Below are 19,645 nucleotides of genomic sequence, written 5' to 3' on the forward strand. Positions count from 1 at the left end.
CATCATGCAAAGTTCTTACCTTTTATGTAAAAAGAAAAGTTTTCCAAATTATTATCATTATATCATTATTATTTTTGAGACGGAGTCTCACTTGTCACCCAGGCTGGAGTGCAATGGCATGATCTCAGCTCACTGCAACCACCGTCTCCTGGGTTCAAGCAATTCTACTGTCTCAGCCTCCTAAGTAGCTGGGATTATAGGTGCGTGCCCCACCCATTTAATTTTTGTATTTTTAGTAGACACAGTGTTTCACCATGTTGGCCAAGCTGGTCTCGAACTCCTGACCTTAGGTTATCCACCTGCCTTGGCCTCCCAAAGTGCTGAGATTACAGGCATGAGCCACCATGCCCAGCCTTCAAATTATTTTTATGAATAATTTATTTTCTCTGATATGCTGTGCTACTATGATCATCTATTGATTTCAGATGAACAACAGGGTACATGTGAACTGCAGAGACGTGGAACATTTATGGGATGACCAAAGAACCTCAATAATTTGCACCTGGTCTGTCCTGCCTCATGGCCTCATGGCACAAGTTAAATGGTCTTTGGGAAAATCCACCAATAACTACATCAACAATCAACCATTAAATTGAAATGAGAAAATGAAGGATTACAGGGAATCCAATTTCTACTTGGAATGTTGATTAGGAATAGGTTTCAAAATATTATTAAATATAAAAGTTTATATAGACTTTCACCTTTTTCTTTTTTTGTCTTTTTAGAAAATCCCAAATACAAATAAAAACCAGAGGCCATCACAAACTACTTGCATTTCTGAATGCCCACCATGGTTCAGATCAAAAGTTCTATTTGAGAAAAACAATAATCCAAAGAAAAATGCATCCACTATCCCTTTTCTTAAATCCCATTCCTCTAAACTTTCACAGAATGAATTTATATTCAAGCTTGAGGCAGAAAATAGGGAACAAATGCCTTTTTTTTTCAAATGAAATATAAAATCAGCACAAGTCTCTTCTGGCTAACCAGGGCAAACTGCATTGAGTCTTTCATCAAGAATTTAAAGACATAATATGTATCCTCCATTATAAGAAATTTTTGCATGCTAGTCTTTTTCTATTAACATTTTTTAGTAAAATAGTGGTTTTATAGCATACTGATATGGAAATATTTGTGCTGAGTAATCGTTTTGGGGGATTCTTCGTGAATAGCTAAACGAGAGGTCAATAAAATGTCTCTTTGATTTTTCTTGCATGGAAGAAACTTTCTTGTATGGAAAAAATATCTATGGAAAAACCAAAGATATTACTTACTAGATAGCTGCATAAAATATTAAATAGTGAATATTGCTATAGAATCTCTCAATTTGCATGTTTTAATGTATTACCAACATTTTTCTAGAAGTAAGTTTTAGAGAAAAGAAGAGAACCACTAGCTGTAATTAAGATGTGGCAATATAGAATTTTAACACAATTGAGCACATCTTCGTTTTGGTACATCTCACTTTTCAGTTTGTTAATTGTTAGTCTCTACTTACTACTTATATTTTAGCCTAGAAAAACGGGAGTCAATAAAGTGATTTCTAGAATCCACACTGACACAGTAAATTGTACTTGACACTGAAAATGAGAAAACTGGCCAGGCATGGTGGCTCGGGCCTGTAATCCCAGCACTTTGGGAGCTGAGGAGGGTGGATCACCTGAGGTCAGGAGGTTGAGACCAACCTGGCTAAGATGGTGAAACCCTCTCTCTACTAAAAATACAAAAATTACCCGGGTATGTGTTGCATGCCTGTAATCCCAGCTACTCGGGAGGCTGAGGCAGGAGAATCACTTGAACACAGGAGGCAGAGGTTGCAGTGAGCTAAGACCATGCCATTGCACTCTAGCCTGAGGGACAGAGCCACACTCTATCTCAAGCAAAATAAGAAAGAAAAAAGGAAGGAAGGAAGGAAGGAAAAAAGTAAGGAAGGAAGGAAAGAAGGAAGGAAGGAGGAAAGGAAGGAAGGAAAGAAGGAAGGAAGGAGGAAAGGAAGGAAGGAAGGAGGAAAGAAAGGAAGGAAGGAAGGAAAGAAAAGAAAGAAAGGGAAAGAAAAACAGAGAGAAAGAAAAGGAAGGAAGGAAGGAAATGATGAGAAAATTATATTTCACAGTTTCTTTTATTATTTGTGGTACTAAGATTCCAAATTTGCATATCTGTTCATTATCACATCTTCTTTTATAAACTGTTTTTTAAATTTTTAGATAAAAAATTTTAAACAACTTAGAAAAGGAAAGACTAACAAAATAGTAAGAAAATACAATACCTGAAATGTTGCATGTGTTTTAGACACCAAATGCTGATGCTACTGTCTACACATATTGTTTTACCACTAGATGTAGTAATACTCATTTTTTCCTAACGATTTTATTATTTGTAAATAAATTTAGTTTTGTTTAATCCTATTTATTTATCTTTTAACACTTATGTCCCATTATATTTTAAGAAGGTAAAAGCTAGATTATAAATGTTTATTGTTGCATATGTAATATAATAAGATATGAAAATAAACAAATGAAAACTTTGTATTAAAAGAAGATGAGCATGAAAAATAAAACCAATAAGTAAAAGTTAATACACATGTGACTTTGAGATCTTGTAGATGAGGCAGGAATGAACCCAAACTGTTTTTGGTACCCGAAAGTGAAAGGCAGTTTTATGAATCAAAATACCCAGAAGGTAAAGGATTATGCAATTTCCTTAAAATTAGATGTTAGACATATTTTGGTATACCTTCACGGCTCTGATTTAATATATAGATTCTGAAATTTATACAAAAATTATTGTGTTTAACTATTATATAATTCTTTTTAAAATTGTTATAAAATACAAAGCCCCTGAAGCAAGTAAATTAACTAAATTAAGTTACAGTGATTTGGTTTCAGTCATCCAACAATTTAGCGAGAAAGTGCCTTTGCCGCGATCCCTGCTGGCAGGACGTACTGCTGGTTGCAGACCACTTGGGCAATGAATGGACACTGAATGAGAGGGTCCTACCGTGTGGACAAAGGGCAGGCTGGCCACGCTTCCCACACTTACTTAAGCTCCTGAGAGTTGGCAGCCATGAGGGATTTAAGAGTCTTATCTGCTAGAGGACATCCAGAAACACTAGAGAGGGATGAGAAAAAACACAACACTGATGTATACAACTCTGAGTCAAATGATCCTGAGTCCTGAACATATGTTAAATTTTTGGTGGTTGGGGAGTGGGAAAAAAGTAACTCGCTTTGAATCTGGCTGTTCTGTTCTCATCAGTCTGGGCTGGTGTCACTTCAACTATTTCTCGTAGACTCAGATTTTCTGTTCATCAAATGAATGGCTTTAGCCAATGAGACTCCCCAACTCTAAAGCTCAGGGATGCAATGATCATCTACACATGCAGAGTCCATTCCTGCTGGACCACCAGGTGATGGCGCTTTTCCAAAGGGAAGACAAATCCCATCAATGGAGACGGTAAGTGGAAAGACTAAAGCAGCCCCTTTGCACTGCTTAATCTCTCAAATGCCTCAATTTGTTGTTTGCCCAGGACTGAGGGTATTACTTCCCCTGGGGCAAATGGTCAATTCCAGTCACTCTGTTGTCTTCACTCCTTGTCCTCAAGCCACACAGAACCGAAGCCTGACATGAGCTCAGCTTTTCACTTATAACCTGGGCTACAGGATCAGAAACACATTTTGATCAAGAATCACGACTTTTATGCCACATAACTTTATTTCTGAAATACGAAATAAACCCAAAACCCAACCAACTCACTCTCCATTTCCTGCTTCAGATAATACCTGGCTAGAAAGGGTGAGAATAAGTATTTAAAATAGAACAAGACGATGAAAATCAGACTGCATGTGAGGCCCTTACGTACCTGCGATGAGATGCATAGTTTCCTGTCACGTGGCCGCTCCCATCACATCCTGGTGTTGGGCAGCTGAGTCAATAGAAAATACATCATTAGAGTCAAGTGCATGTCACAGGTTCATTTCCTCTGCCCAGTAGATTATGGAGGAGGTAGCTTCTCTGTGCAAGATAAATTAACACAGTATAGGACACGCAGAAGCTAGTGTATCAAGGATTTATATTATATGAGAACCAGTAGACTATCTAAAAGAAAACTAAAAATCATAGCCTGAGTTACTTCCTTAGGTATCTGTCTCAACATCACATTCGATTCTCTGATTCCATGATGTGGGAAAGCGTTGTCCCAGTGATGCTGTCAGTTACCAATCAATAACGTTTTAATTCATTTGAAAAATGTACATGTTATAAACAATAAATATTAGAAACCCACACTTTACTATAATAGCAGATCTTAGGAACACCAGCACCAATTATATGACAGATTCCAGAAAGGAGTTTTCGTGAGTTTTTAAGAGCAATGCAACCTAGTAACTTCATAAACATTTTAGAAACCAGTGAAAATCTTTGACTAAATGTAAACTGATATTTTAGGTGGGAAAGTTGCTGTCAGTATGAAGTAGGTAAGAAGTTTAATCTGTAAAACATTCAAGCAATTTCACCCAAAGCTTGAAGGCAGCAAAGACAATTGGTAATTCACCAGTGGCCTAAGAATAGGCTCTTAAGCCATCTACCAAAAATCTCACTCCATTAAGATCTGTGCTCCTGCATTTCATTTCATCTCAGAACCTGGCCATGTCCTGTCCATCTTATATGTGTTGTAAAAATAATGTAATCAGCTACCCAGGAGACTGAGGCAGGAGGACTGCTTGAGCCCAGGAGTTTGAGGCTACAGTGAGATATGATTGTGCCACTGCACTCCATGCTGGGTGACGGAGTGAGACCCCATTGCTAAAATGATAATAATAATGTAAGAAGGTAGTTAGTTATCCTTAGCAGTTTTCTTCCACAATTAATAGATTCCTTGGTTTCTCAGTGATTTTGTTTCCTCTGATGTTGTTCAAAAGTCACTCATTTGTAACAAGCGGTGGACTCCAGCCTACTCAGTGTTATTTGTGGTGGTGTCAGTAATCAGAGGAGAACATCAACTACGCCAGTCATGCATCTGATTTTTTCTTTTTTTGACATCCTGCCTAAAGTGAGGGCTTATCCAGATATACAGAATATAGGCTTTACCCTTTTGAAGGGACATTTTGGGATAGATTAACACTATTCCTATATTTTCTGAGTTATTTTGTATTTTTTTTTTGTGATCCACTTTCCAATTATTTTCAGGTATCTAAAGAAACCATAAGAGTTAGAGCATTCCCATCTTTCAAAGGAATGTTTGATTTCCAGGGCCTGATCCAAGCTAAGTCATCTATCTCCTTTCCCCATCCCTTTTCCTGGATAAGATATCAGAAAAAAAACTGTAAAAGCTATAAATACATGTTAAAAACTAAAGGAAAAAGAACAGTTATTGACATTTTGGCTGAGTTATCTTGCAAATGCCATTCACTCACTAAATGTGAAAAAAAAAAGTTTCTGAACATTATACAACAGGAATATTCAGTGAGAGGGGTGTGTCTATTGCCTGGGAATTCCCACTTTAGAAATATATCGCCATCTAGTGTTAAAAACAACATTGCATTTATTTTATATATATACACACACATATATATAACATATATTTGCATGTATGTTATATATTTATTTTTAAATTACTCCCATTAATATTGCCAGGAGAAGCCAAGAAGTGTCATCAGTTTTTAAGCATCAGCTATAAATTACCTATAAAATATAATAATAAAATATGCATTCAGTTAGCTGATTTTTTTTTAAGTTTGGTGGTATTGAAAGGTCAAGAAATAAAGAAAGAACTAGAGGCAACATTATACAGGGAAAAGTTTCAGCTTAGAATTATGATAGCTACACTAAATTCCAAATCTACAGTGAAAATTCTTACATAGTGACATGTGCCAATATTAGTTGCATGATACATTTTGGGAAGGTTCTCAGATGAAAATATAAAAATTAAAAGAAACTAGCTAGTTATCTCAGTAAGTGGCACTGAAACCCTAAGGAAATTCTAAGATAATTAGTGACATCCAAAATATCCTAATCTAAACAAAGTTTTTGGTAAGCAATCAAGGTACAATTATGTTAGAGACACAAAGGGAAACATAATGAGGACAGGGTGACACGGATTGTAGTATGACTTTCATGAGACAAATATACCGACACAGACACATGCAAATAAGTGATATCCATTAAAGCACTCACCCTGTCTAAAATGCATGAACGAGGCCAGGCGCAGTGGCTCACGCCTATAATCCCAGCACTTCAGGAGGCTGAGGTGGGCAGATCACCTGAGCTCAGGAGTTTGAGACCACCCTAGCCAGCATGAAAAAACCATGTCTTTACTAAAAATATAAAAATTAGCCAGGTGTGGTGGTGGGTGCCTGTAATCCCAACTACCTGGGAGGCTGAGGCAGGAGAATTGCTTGAACACAGGAGGAAGAGGTTGCAGCAAGCCGAGATCGAGCCACTGCACTCTAGCCTGGGTAACAGAGTGAGACTCCGTCCCAAAATAAATACATATGTAATTGATAAAATTAAACGCATGAACTACGAGGTCTCTATGAGAGCAATCTCCTAGGAATTTTTAGAATGACTATATTTCAAAAATCATTCAAAATCTTTTAGAAATCCTTCCTCTTTTGTATTTACGCTCACACCAACGAAGAGTGCCCATTGCACTTCCTTTTTCTGACCCACAATGGCCTTGTAGGTTAGTTTTCAATTTTTTACACTACATTTAGTTCAGGATGACATCTGGCAATTTCCAACTATCTACCTTCAAAGGATAAAAATTTGCCATTTTTGAAGATATGAAAAATAACACATGGAAAAAAAATACATACAAGGTTGAAAAGTTTCACACAGCAGGTCCACATGGGAAAAAGGGTCTGGCTGGCCTAAGAGGCTTCTAAGAAGTTTCTAAGAAGTTAGAAGTAACTTCTAAGGTTTCAGGCCACAGAGCCTGAAACAGTGTTCAAGCCGATGTAAGTTCCAGTACGTCTGGAGCCATCCATTATGGCGTCAACCAGCCAGCCCTAGGCGGACATTAAGTTGATAAGGGAGCGTGCTGTTTCAGCCAGTCATGTTTGCCTACAAAATCCTTAGGGATTCAAAGTCTAAGCTTATTTTAAAGTCACTCACATGTCAATAGGGCAAACTGATGCCAGACCTGGAATAATGTTTAATGAGCACCTATTGCGTGTTCAGTAAAAATTATTCATGTTCTTGACACTGGCCTGTGAAACGTGTTCCCTGGTCCCAAGTCACTATCCATGTAGGTGGGGAAATAAGAGGCAGCATAGTACATATTCTGCACCAATGAGGCAGACAAGTTAGAGAACGAAGATGGAAAAGAGAAGACCCCTCACTTCGTGCCCTCTGAGGCTTTGTTCTTGGTGAGGATGGCAGAAAATAGAGAGTGGAGGGAAGGGAAGGAAAGATCTGGGAATGGGAGCATCAGGGCTGAGGGTGGGGAAGTGCAGTAGCTTGAAGGCCTCTTACAAAAATGATGTTTGAGAGAAGAGCTTCGCTGAGGGAGGAGAGGATGTGGGTCCTGCAGAGGCTTTGGGAACAGCATTCTGGGCAGAGGGAACAGAAACCCTAATGCCCTGCCTAGTTTCTAGAGTGCTTAGGGAAGCAAGAAGTCCAAAGAGGGAGGTTGGGGGAGGGGAGCACTCACCGCCCCTGTGAGCTGGTGGATGGGCATCTGGAGGTCACAGCAGGGTGGCAGCCAAGGAGTCCTCAGCAGGAGTGAGTGCTGATAGCAGGAAGGAAGGATCCCAGGACAGAGCTCTGAGGCACCCTACTCTTTAGAGAGCTACACATGAGTCTAGAAGGGGTCATGGTGAGATGAGAGGAGAGTCCGGAGGTGAGGCATGCAAGAGGCCAAGTGCAGACAGTGGATTGTGGAGGAGGGAGACCAGCTCTGTGGCATCCTGCTGCCTGTCAAGTAGGAACAGGATGATTCAGGACCAAGATCCCACCAGGGAAAGAGGGCGCTGAGGGAAGGAAGGTCCCTGGAGATCTGTCCAGGACAGATTCAGAGGGAAACCGAATCACACAGCAGCAACAACTTTCTTGATACGTTCAACTGGAAAAGGAAGAGGGGACAGAGCGTCCAGGTGGAAGCTGGGTCAGGAGAAGTTTTTACAGTTTGGTTTTTTTTTTTTTTTTGGAAAAGTTTTTTTGGAAATGTATTTTTTGATGAGGGATACAGAAGGGAGGGTACAGGCCTAATTCCTAAGTGGACGCATTACTCTTTGCTAAACTCTCATTAACTGACAGCTTTGAAAAGATTTACATATGAGTAGACTTGATTAACATTTAAACACATACATGGGAAACGGTTTCCTGCATTTCATTCACTCACTCACTCGCTAGTACATAACTCATACTGCTTTCGGGTACCCTGATCTTTATGCTCTTCTGGGGCCTCAAAAACCATTTCAAAATGTGATGAAAACCATGAACTCCCTTGCCCAAATAACAATTTGCATCAAGTGTTAGAAGGTTAGTAGAGCCCCTGAAGCCAGCCCTTAGATCTGGGGCTCAATGGACTTCAGGTTAAGAATTTTGGGTCAAAACAGAAGCTTTTCTAATTGTGTTATCTTCTTTTGGTTTTTAACCAACAGGTGTTTAATTCTGTTAGCATAAGACCATGTATACCCTCTTAGTTCAAGTTAGGTATATGTTTAACGTTTAACTGCTAACTGGTAGAAATCACCCTAACATCAACTGCATAAGCCAAGATACTGTAACTCCAAGTCACAAACATGATTCTTCATTCCAGAATCTTAGAGGGCATGGCATTGGGCACTACTTACGTGATTAGTTCCTTTTTGAGATCTCTTGCATGAAGCTTGGGTTTAGGGCTTGGTATAGAGGCCTCTCCAGGATACTTTTTTTCCTCTAAATTTTCTAGAGAGCTCACTGGGTCTTTCTGGAAACAAAAAAATACAGAAGCCATTAGGGAACCCTGGAAAGACAAATAGATTTAAAATCATTGGGGCCAGGCTTGAGTTTTGGGTTGGGAATTGGACTTGGCTGGACTATCTTAGAGGATTTGCATAAGAAATAAATGAGATAATGAGGATAAGAATATGTCCTGATTGTTACAGATCTTTATCCTTAGTGAAGAATGAAAAAGCATAAATAATATGGAACACCTTTCAAAAGTTCATGTTCAAAACAAGAGCTTGGAGTCACAAAGAAGAATCAGCACTCTGGCAAAAAAGCTTTCTCAGCAAGGCAATTTACTTCTGCAGAAGGGTGCCACTTGCACCTGGCATGGTCGCAAGAGTACACTGGGTAAGGGAGGGGAAGGGTTTCTTATTCCTAACATAGCTAGTCTCTACTGCTGCATCATTCCCCTACTGGCTAGGGTGGGGCTGCACAGTCTAAGCTAATTATAGTTGGCTATTTTAAAGAGAGCAAGGGTATGAGCTCTCGTGGCAGGGTGAGCAGTTTTGGCAGGAAGGACGACTACAGAGCAGGTGGCTAAGGATGACTAAGGACTCTAAATATGTGAGTATAAAGGCTAGAGGGGGCTGTTTACTGAAATTAAGGGCAAGGAGATGTAAAGAACAAGGAAGTTAAACTTTAAAATGGAGAACAAAAAGTAAGGAAGTTGAACATACTGACATACTGGTTTTTTGAAGAGGAACTTAGAATTCGTACTTAGTTCACATTTTAGCAAATATGATTACAGAGGTAGGTATTTTTTGAGCTATGCAATTAATATTTTAGTATGCTTCATGATTTCTTGTATAACGAATGCTCCCTAGAGAGCACAGGAATTGTTTATATGTCCAGCAGTCATAACAGCAGTAAAGCCAAAGAAATATTGCAAAAACAAATCACACAAACTTTTAAACAGAAAAGGAGAAAGTAAGTTTAGGTTAACAGAATGCCCTTTCTAATGTACAAATAATTAAGATTAAATTATTTGTTTAAATATGTAATAACTGAGGCTTACTGTATTTAGGCATTTAATTTGATCTTTCTGGATAATTGGTTTTATTTTTATATCACTTCCTGTTTTTCTGAAATTACTTCTGTTGCTAAGTTGGCATCTTGTAGCACTTTCCTTCCTGGATGGAATATCTTGTTAGATATGCCTAATTTCCATGCTCTTAAGTTTAATACTGACCTTGCTTTCATAAAGAAGGCTCCCTAATTCTTTCAAATAATTTATTTACCAAGTGATGTATTATTTCACAGATAACTAATGATGGTTTTTCTCAATCACATAATTAGCTTACTTTCATCATTAATCTTATATCCAGTAAATATAATACTTTCTGGATTTAATATTAAAATCAGATTAACTAATATAAAAAACTGTATTCTAAATCTCGAAAGTACTGATTATTTAAGGTAAGTAAACAATTTTGAATTGTTCAAAGTAAATCTTTTTAAAAATTAAATGAACATAAAAATATTATAGCATAATATAATTTTAGTAATTCTGAGTCTACTTTCAAAAGCAATGAGAAAAAACAAAATTCCTGGATTTTCTCAACCAAAGAAAAACTCTAAATACTCATCTCAATCAAGGCAAATGTAATTTTTTTCATTAATTACTTGGATGGCATTCAATCAATTATTTTACACAAGAGCATACTGTAGTAAATACATTGGTACACTGCCTCAAGTGACACTGTCTTCAGATCACATTAATACAACCTTATTCAGGGCTATTTCTCCATATTATTGATGATGTTATGTGTTTCATTTTGTTTCACTGGTAAATGTTTGAAAATAGAAACTGATAAAAACACATGATTTAAAAATAAAGAGAAATACGTGCTTTATTTAAAAATAAAGAGAAATAATTGCACACTAGGATGCACAGAGAAGTGCTAGTTTCATTCTGCCTCTATGGGATCTACAGCAAAATAGATGATTGAAGCTTATCCTTTTAAACTTTTACACGGTAAATGGCTACAATGAATCAATTCCAAATTTTAAGGCCTTAAACCTGATAATTCCACCATCCATTCCATTTGGTCCTATCTGGATTTAGCCTGAGTAGTATTTTCCACTCTAATTTCAAAATGTCTTGGCTTTTGGAAAGTAGAAACAAATGCTAAATCCGATATTGTCTCAATGTGGAATAGCCTTTGTTTTTCTGTTTAGATGCTGATTTTTTTAAACGAAAATGGCATAAAGTAAAAAGGGCCATTTTATTATTTCTTTATGACAGAGTTAAGAACAAAGTCTTTCTAAGAAGACATGTATATTTAAAGACAATCACAAGTTTCCACCTGTTGTTTTAGGGCTGAGTCTATACATTACAGAAGGCAAGAGAATGAGGAATTTTGAAAGAAATGATCAATTATGAAAATTTTAGTTATTATTTTACTAAATAATACAAACATAAAGCTTGCAGAACATACGTTATTTAACTTGGTATAGTAATATGTGGTAGTGTTTCAATAGGATAATTTTATTGCATATGACCTTTTAAGTATTTTGTAACTTTTCTTTAACACGTAGACTTATATGCATACAATTGTTTTATGAAATAATTGCTTTTCCCCCTTTTCTTTGCTCAACATTCTAGCCTTGGAAACCTGCAGAGAGTATATGTATTAAAATCCAGGTGGCTGTCACTAAAAGAATTCATTTTGTTATGGAGGCATTTGATATTGAATGAATTCCTAAACAGCATCCAGTGTAAATCAATAGCATTTGTAAAAATCTTTTTTCAAAATTTAAAGTATCATTTTGAAAATAATAATTTTATTTTGTGGATATGTAAAAGAGGATGTGGTATATATGTGTGTGTTTAGAGAATACACACATGCAATGAAATTCTTTTAACGTACAGATGGAAGTTTATACTGATTTCAGTAAAGACCAGGACATAATGGTAACATGAATAACAGATAATAGCATCTGGCACTCTTAACATTTTAAGCCCTGAAATCTTTGGAGAACTGACAGTTGAATGAAACCGACAGCCCTAGTTATTTCTCAACACTTTCCTTCCGAGATATTTTGAGTTTTTTCCAGATTCAGGATTTTTTTTTTTAGGGGGCATCTGGACAGGCTATTTCACTGAGAGAGACAGACAATATTTTCTGAAAATTACCACCAAAATTAAGCAACTGTTGTGCATATGAACTAGATAACAATGAATTAGAAATAATCACTCAATTTCTGATTGTGTAAGTGTCTTACGCAGTGCAGGGAGAGGGAAGCTGCATGGGAAAGATGTGGGTGGGAGCAGGGACATACCACAGTCCGGTGTCCAAACGCGAACAATAGATTTTCTAGGCTGCCCATAGCCATTCCAGGGAAGCTCACCAGTAAGTGGTTTTTATGGTCACATCGTGTGGACTTGCCTGGGTCACAGGAGCTTCAGCCCTGCACCCACAGGAGCACTTTAGACAACTGTTGTCCCCAATGCACATTCCCACCTGCCATTTCTTCATTCTTCTCTTTTTTTCTTTCTCCTTAAATTTTTCTAAATATTCCCTAAGCAGTCTTCTGGTTTTTGGTGATTTTTGTTCATTTCCTTTACCTTCTTCTCTTTTTTTCTTTGTTGTAGGAAATTCCAGGCCTATTACCTAATTTCACATGACCAGGGGCAATAATTTTACCTCCCTGAGGCTCAAATTTCTCCTCTAAAAAATTTGATAATAATCCTTCTTTTCAAGATTGTTGGGATGATGAGACATTGTGTATAAAGGTTCCTTGTCTTTATTTTATTGTATGTGGTAACCCTCTGATAGCGTCTCAATGAGAGCATTTAATACAGTCTAATTTTTCAAAATAATACCTACCAAACACTACATTTTTCGTTTTCAAGATGCAGAACAGGATGCGAAAAATACTGTTAATAGATTACCTTGGCACAGTTGAAGGAACAGAGAATAAGGGTGAGAAACTGCATCAGGAGTTACAGTAATTCAGAAGCACTTTTATGCGTGTGTCTCCATCAGCCTTAGCTTCCCAAAGCAGTGAATCACCCTGTTCAGATAGCTGGGACAAATTTAAGCATTGAGCTTAAAAAATATTCTGTCAGTTCAAACCTAGGGCAGGTGCATTGAGTCCAAGAGCTCACTTAGCCTCTCCAAAGTCCTCTCCGGTACTCTTAGTGGCACTGAATTCCCACATAGCTTCTAAATTCCAGATGTCACAATACTTCGGTTGCAAACTGTAGCAGTCCAAGCCTGTGTTGTAGTCCTGCAGTAAGTAAGCCATTCTGTAAAGAGCATAAATCCACTCTAAAGAATCCCATTTTGTGTGGGAGAATTTGCTGGGAAATGAAACACTGTCCCAGATCTATATGCATGAGATAAAAACATACTCCAGGTAAATCTATACAGCTGCCGTGATGAATCCAGATTGGTTTTTTTTTTTTTTTGGAATTAAGCAAAAACAAGATTAAAAAACAACATAAAATATTTCTTATGAACCCTCGTTTCCTGGCTTTCTGGGTGATGAGAACTATGGCTAAGAAAGTGATAGGAACGGGTCTCTGGGAATATGAAGTGTGCAATGTTGACATCGTGCTGAGGACACAGAAGTCTAGTCAGTGTCAAACAACACAAGACAGCCTAGATGAAGGTGAGAATCCATCTGAGGCAAATGCATTTGGTTACAACTCAGGATTGGATGCTGATTGCTGACACTTTCTGGTGAATGCATTCAACAGAGTCACAAGGGTGAGTGCAGAAATCCCAAATGCCACTCTGCAGATGACATTGAGATATGCCCAGAAATGAGAACATGCTGGGATTTTGACCCCACATGAAGCAGGTGTACTTCATTCATAAAACACTGTTTGTCCTGTAACATAAGGACTTCTACTGAACCCACATCCACACATCCTGGGCCGAGTGCAGGTTTCCCTTTAGGGGTGCAGGTGCAATGTGCCATGATCTGAGCAGCAGTGGCCTGGCTGGAGATTAAGCAGCCGTTTGAATTGAAGGACATTCCCTCACCCAAAGCTAACTTGTATGTAGCAGGAATGCCTCAACAATTTCGATCTCATCACAGTTGTGCCTCTTAACCTGCCCACTTCCTAGCTGGCTGCTTACTTCCATTTCAGACAAGACGTGCAGAATGCTCTAGGGGTGTGAACACTGGCAGACTTTTAGATGATACACGTACACAGAATTAGGTGTAACCTCTGCTCTTTGACACGAGCCTGAGATGGCAGTGGGCACAGTGGGCGGGGAAAGATGCACACTTGCCAGTCTGTGGTCGTCACTTAAGACAAATTAGCATCTTATATTTCCCAGGCATCAGTTTCACATTCGTTATCATCAAATACGTATTATTTTAATAAATGGTTCTTCTAAAATTTTACTACGATGGATTAATTAAGGCCATCCTTGGATGCTTTGGGTGAATTTTGAAAAACCAAGTAGAATAAAATGACTAGGGCCAGTATGACTGAGTCTAATCAAAAGCTGCAGTGTGTGAACCCCTTCATCCTTCCTTGTGATGGCTTCAGTGGTGGAGACACAGAGGCTGCCTCAGATGCTGAGGACGTCTTCCAGGGACCCACACCCAGCCACCCAATGCAGTTAGCTATTCCTCCCTCTCCACATTGTGTGTCTGAGTGAGCTACTCTGTTTATCAGTGTTTTTGGTTACAGGTCGGTCCTCTGAGCACATGCATGACTATGGCACAAATGCATGGTGAAAGTGTGTTCTATTCATCGCTGTATCTCCAGGTTCCATGTCACTGTCTGGACTTGGAGATGCTGGCAAAACTGTACTGAAGGGAAAAAGGAAGGAAGGAAGGAAGGAAGGAAGGAAGGAAGGAAGGAAGGAAGGAAGGGAGGGAGGGAGGGAGGGAAGGAGGGAAGGAGGGAGTGAGGGAGGGAGGGAAGGAGGGAGAGAAGGAGGGAGGGAGGGGAAAGGAGGGGAGGGAAGGGGAAAGGAGAGAAGGGGTTGAAAGGGGAGGGGACAGGAGAGGAGGGGAACAGCCCAATCCTGTGATCCAAACTGTGTATGTTGACTTATACTCTGAGATGTTAAGCATATGCAAAAATCAAATTAGATCTCCCCATTCAAAGTCTCTGAACTTCAAAAAGCTGTAAAAGGCACCACACACTTCTGCAGAGAATGGCTATTAGAGTTCTTCACACATATCCACCGGCAAGCTCATCAACAACTTCCCTGACAAATAGCAAAATGGGATCACTTACTCTGATAATTAAGGTCACACCTGCAATGACACAGAGTCTAAACAGCTGAGGGTGCTGGTTATCAGTTTTCTGAACGACACTGAGTAGTCCATGGCTAATCAGGCCTAGGCAGGTGGCTCAAGCCTTAAGGTGAAAGTTAGATGATTTCCTACATAGCGGCACCGTGTGGCTTTTGGGGGCAAAACCAACTCCAAGATAATTAAATGCACAAATAAGTCTCTTTGACTTTAAGAATAATTCAATTTAGACATTGAACATTTCAATTCAATGCCTCAAACAATGAGTCTATACATAGGTATACTAACACAGTTCCTTCAAAAAACCGAGGAAAGAAATTGGACACGACTCAAAAGATTTTTACTTGACCCTGATTTGATTTTGTCTTCACCCCTCTGATTCAGAAAGAATTAGTAAGCTGGCATTTCAGTGCTGAAAGATACATTGCCCCTTACAGCTGCCATATGAAGGGATAGATCCTATAATCTCTTGTGCAGCGCACAAAATTTCAGCCATAATAGGAGTAAAATTCACTATAGTGACATTATTTTAGGCAAGCGATAATAAAAGTTGGATTTGTCAATGAATTTCCTCTGACATTAAAAATCATCACTTCATTAAAATCTAAGACAAGGTACAGAATTATGTATCATCTAAACAGGAATGTGAATATAGTTTAGGAGGGAAAAGCTAGTTACACCCTGCAATCACACTGTCTTCGACTTACTGATCGACATACGGAAACGATACCTCTTTCTCCTCCTCTGTCTTCCCGTGGGTTTTGCTGTAGTTGATAGGAGCGTCCCAGCCCTCTTGGTCACAAAGAGCCTGATAGAATGCCGCATTGACCAGAATGCTGCTTGTTTTGAATGGGGAAGAGGAAGGAGTTGGAATAGAAGTGTTAGAGGAAGTTAGGGGTGCAGCCTTGTCCAGGATTCGATTTTTTTTCATGCTTAAGTCCAATGTGCCATTTTCATCCACTTCTATTTCGGCTCCCTGGTATACAATAGGAAACAGAAAAACATTTAAGCCATTTGCAGTTATAGCCTAGCCATGTGGGGCTTTCAAGGGATCATTTTAAATGTAAGCTTTTATGTAAGTGTATCTGCTTTTAAGTCTAGCTTTCTGGTTTGCATTGGGTAACGTTCAATTCTTAGGCAGACTTTTAAGAACAGCCCCGTTAGTGAGCTTTGTGTTTTGGGTTTAAACAAAGTAAGCTTAATGTAAATAAGATGCTCCAAATACTAAACGTATTGGCTAAAACGGTTTTGTAAAAATGTGCCTCTGTGTGTGTGTGTGTGTGTGCGTGTGTGTGTATACAAATCTTCTTTTCTAGTTTACAGAATTATCACTCCCAATGCATCATTTAAAGCATACACATTTGTGTTTATCAAAAGCATGTATAACTTCCCAGCCCCCTCAAATCACAATATTAATCTCACATGAGAAATATGCAAAAATAACCCGCTGGAAGAGAATTTTTATTGGAATATTAAACTAATATAAAAGCAACATTTTACCCTAGGCTATTTGAGCCGGAAATGCTTTGCTAAATTGTGGGGGGCAGGGAGAGGGAGGGAGGCAGACAGTGCAAACCACACTTCACCCCGGTGGGGTGGGGGCTTTGGGGAGCAGCTGACAGCCTGAGGCTGAAGCCCTATGCTGAAAACGTCAGAATACTATAAAGGGGCTTGTTTTCTCCACAGTTAGTGTGAGACTTAAAATTAAATCCACCATACAATGTTTCTTCTTGAGATACCGTCTACCTTTTGCCACGTGTTATTTCTTGGTTTCGTTTTTTTCTGTGTTGGAGGAACAGTACCCCATTCTGTATTTGGTTGAAGCTCCAGCAAACTGCTCACGTGCTTTGTATGTTCTACAAGATTCGCATGCAGGGATGGCTTGTGTGGTGTCATGAATCGTAAACATTACCACGCAGTCATTCTCAGAAGGTAGGAGGAAGGTTCCTGCCATTTTTCTAAATGGGTCAAGTAACACCTTTCTGGTGTTTTTACCATCATCCACCAGTTCAAAATTAACTTCTTGACAATTTGGCTACTCTCTTTTTTTCTTTTGGCTGGCCACTCTTCTTTGAATATTGAGTAAGGTCCTTAACTCTTGAGGTAACCGGCTATTTCCCAGGGGATTTATTTTCACTCTTCCCTTTAAACGACCCCCACCCCCAGCCCCCAAAGAGGCACCACTGGGCTGCATCAACTGGGCTTGCTGCTTGTGCCTGACTTAGAAAATAAAAGCCCTTCTTTTATTTTTTTTGTTTTACCTGCAAAGTTCATATTTTCAATCTCTCAGCCTACGAGATAGATATGCTTTACTGTATTTGTGGGAGGTAAATACACTTCTAATATGTTGTACTAAGATGCTTTGGCCGTATCTTTCTGTCCCTTTTTAGTAAATAGTTTAATCTCTCGTGATAGTTTTAAGCCCCGAATTTGGCAGTACAGCTTATCCGGGATAATAACTTAGTAACCACAACATCTTATGCCATCTGTATAATATCAAATACGTTTTTATACCAGCATTAATAAACCTTAGTTACAAAAATCCAAGATATTAACCATATCAGTGCCACATGTGCTCCGTCTCCGTGATCTCACAATGTATTCTGCCAGGAGGGCATCAGAACAATTTTTGGCTTCGTAGCTGATATGTAAATAGCAATGAAACAGAGCTATAGTAATCAAGTTTAATGGCCAACGTAAAGTAAAATGCTAAATATTGTAGTTGCTGACATTTTTCATAAAAAAATTTAAAAAAAAACTTGGGTTAAGACTGCACAACCAACATTCACATAAAATTCCAGACCTCTGTGACAGATGGCTTAGGAAAAAGAAGCCATGTGACTGGGCTGCAGAGTTTTATAGTGCAAAACCCATAAATAGTGCAGATTCGATTTCTCTGAAAAATATCAACTCTTCCAAGACAAGACTAATATATATTTCAGTTTTTACGGACACAAATTCTAAATAATCCATTAAGACAATGGTAGATTCTAGGAGTTGTTATAATTACACATTTTGACTCAATCACTCCTAATGTTCAAAAGAGGCGCTTTTCTACATCCTGCGCCCAGCCGGCTGCTCTGAGCACCTGACTTCACTGGGAGAGAGCGGGCTGCTCACTGGGGAGCAGGGTACAGATGGGCTTTAAGTGAGCGCACAGATGCCTTCAACAATTACACGCAGTACCAGAGAAGGGTCCCTTTCTGCCCATAGATGGGCGATCACACGTTTACAGCATGGGCTTTTATTCAGAGCAGTATCAATGGGCATCACTTCTCTCCGTGCTTGAAACTCCAAATGGCAGCACAAAAAGGAGGGAGGGGCTGGTGGAGCTATGGTAGAGATGCACCCCCACCCCTGCAAACTTCTAATATTCTCATTTGTTCAAGTGCTATTTTGGATCTTTAAGTATTTAAAGTTCTTTTGCAGGTAGGTACAGGATTACCACTATTCATGTTCTTTCCAACTTAGAGGTAACACCCCAGGCCATCAATTTCAGCCCCTTTTGAGCTACGTTTTATTTACTCATTAAGTTATTGAGACAGCACTTTGTACTTTTAAGACACTACAGTCTAGGGAAAATAAAATTGAGAAATAGGTTGCTTCTGCCTTCAAGGAGCTTATTTTACGCATACAGATTTTTAGTGAAGATAATTTTATAAATGTAATGTAAATTATAATTAAACCGAAGGTTGAAATAATTGCTCATTGTAATCCTTATCTTTGCTATAAACTAAGAAATGGCCTAGATGGCCACCAGCAGAGAAATGCTTAATGAAAATATGCTACCCCTACTTAATGGCACATTATGTGGTCAGGAAAGTGTTCATTATGAACCCTGTTTCTACATGGAAAATACTTTTATCACTGACAGCAGAGAACAATGTGCCATTCCTACTATGCTTACTACTAGGGAAAAAAGAGAGAAATGGGTTTTCTGAAAAAGAACAAAAAGGAAAACACAGAAGTAATTGTATATAGAAGGTATGCTGTGGCTATTTTCTTCCATTATTTTTCAGGCAAATGATAACATTATATTGTTTTCGCAATCTTAAGTGCACCCTCAAAGTTGGTGATGAAGTAAAAATAACATTATAATTTTATCTTAAATGTTATATTGTGAAAATTATTAATTTTCCTAACATGGATAAAACAAGAAAGCTCTGTTTTCCTGACTTGGCAAGCTGTCTTATGAATACAGGATGGGTCACCTGCCATCTTTTCCCTGTTGACTTGGCTGAGAGGAAGTGCTAAACTAAGTGTCCTTCTGACTAGGTTTCTGCCATAATTAGGGCCTGGCTTTCAACTCACAGCTGATGTTTTTCATTCCTGCTTCAGGGTTTTTTGTTTTGGGAGTATCTTTTCCATCCTGAAAGCTATCTTAAATATGTTTTTAAAGTAGGCAGGGTATTTATTAACAATAAACAGATGAAATGAAAATATCTTATTTTTACTAAACAGTGACTATTAAGTCTATTTAGATTATAAATTT

At 38.5% G+C, this 19,645-nt stretch overlaps 1 protein-coding gene across 14 annotated transcripts in view; it reads right to left on the reverse strand.

The window, feature by feature from the left end:
* LOC116563444 (suppression of tumorigenicity 18 protein) overlaps positions 1-19,645 on the reverse strand; it is a 309,774-nt gene that overhangs the window by 22,468 nt on the left and 267,661 nt on the right. For 12 of the 14 annotated variants that reach the window (XM_032296070.1, XM_032296069.1, XM_032296067.1 and 9 more), the window contains 4 exons: positions 15,884-16,129; positions 8,793-8,908; positions 3,860-3,922; positions 3,040-3,108 (listed from right to left, as the gene is read on the reverse strand). In XM_032296070.1, the coding sequence (XP_032151961.1) occupies positions 3,040-3,108; positions 3,860-3,922; positions 8,793-8,908; positions 15,884-16,129 (494 nt within the window). The remainder of the gene's footprint in view (positions 1-3,039; positions 3,109-3,859; positions 3,923-8,792; positions 8,909-15,883; positions 16,130-19,645) is intronic. The other 2 variants (XM_032296073.1, XM_032296072.1) reach the window with 1 other exon arrangement.

This window comes from Sapajus apella, unplaced genomic scaffold, assembly GCF_009761245.1.
Source record: "Sapajus apella isolate SASKATOON/1434 unplaced genomic scaffold, GSC_monkey_1.0 scaffold35, whole genome shotgun sequence".
Classification (NCBI taxonomy): Eukaryota; Metazoa; Chordata; class Mammalia; order Primates; family Cebidae; genus Sapajus; species Sapajus apella.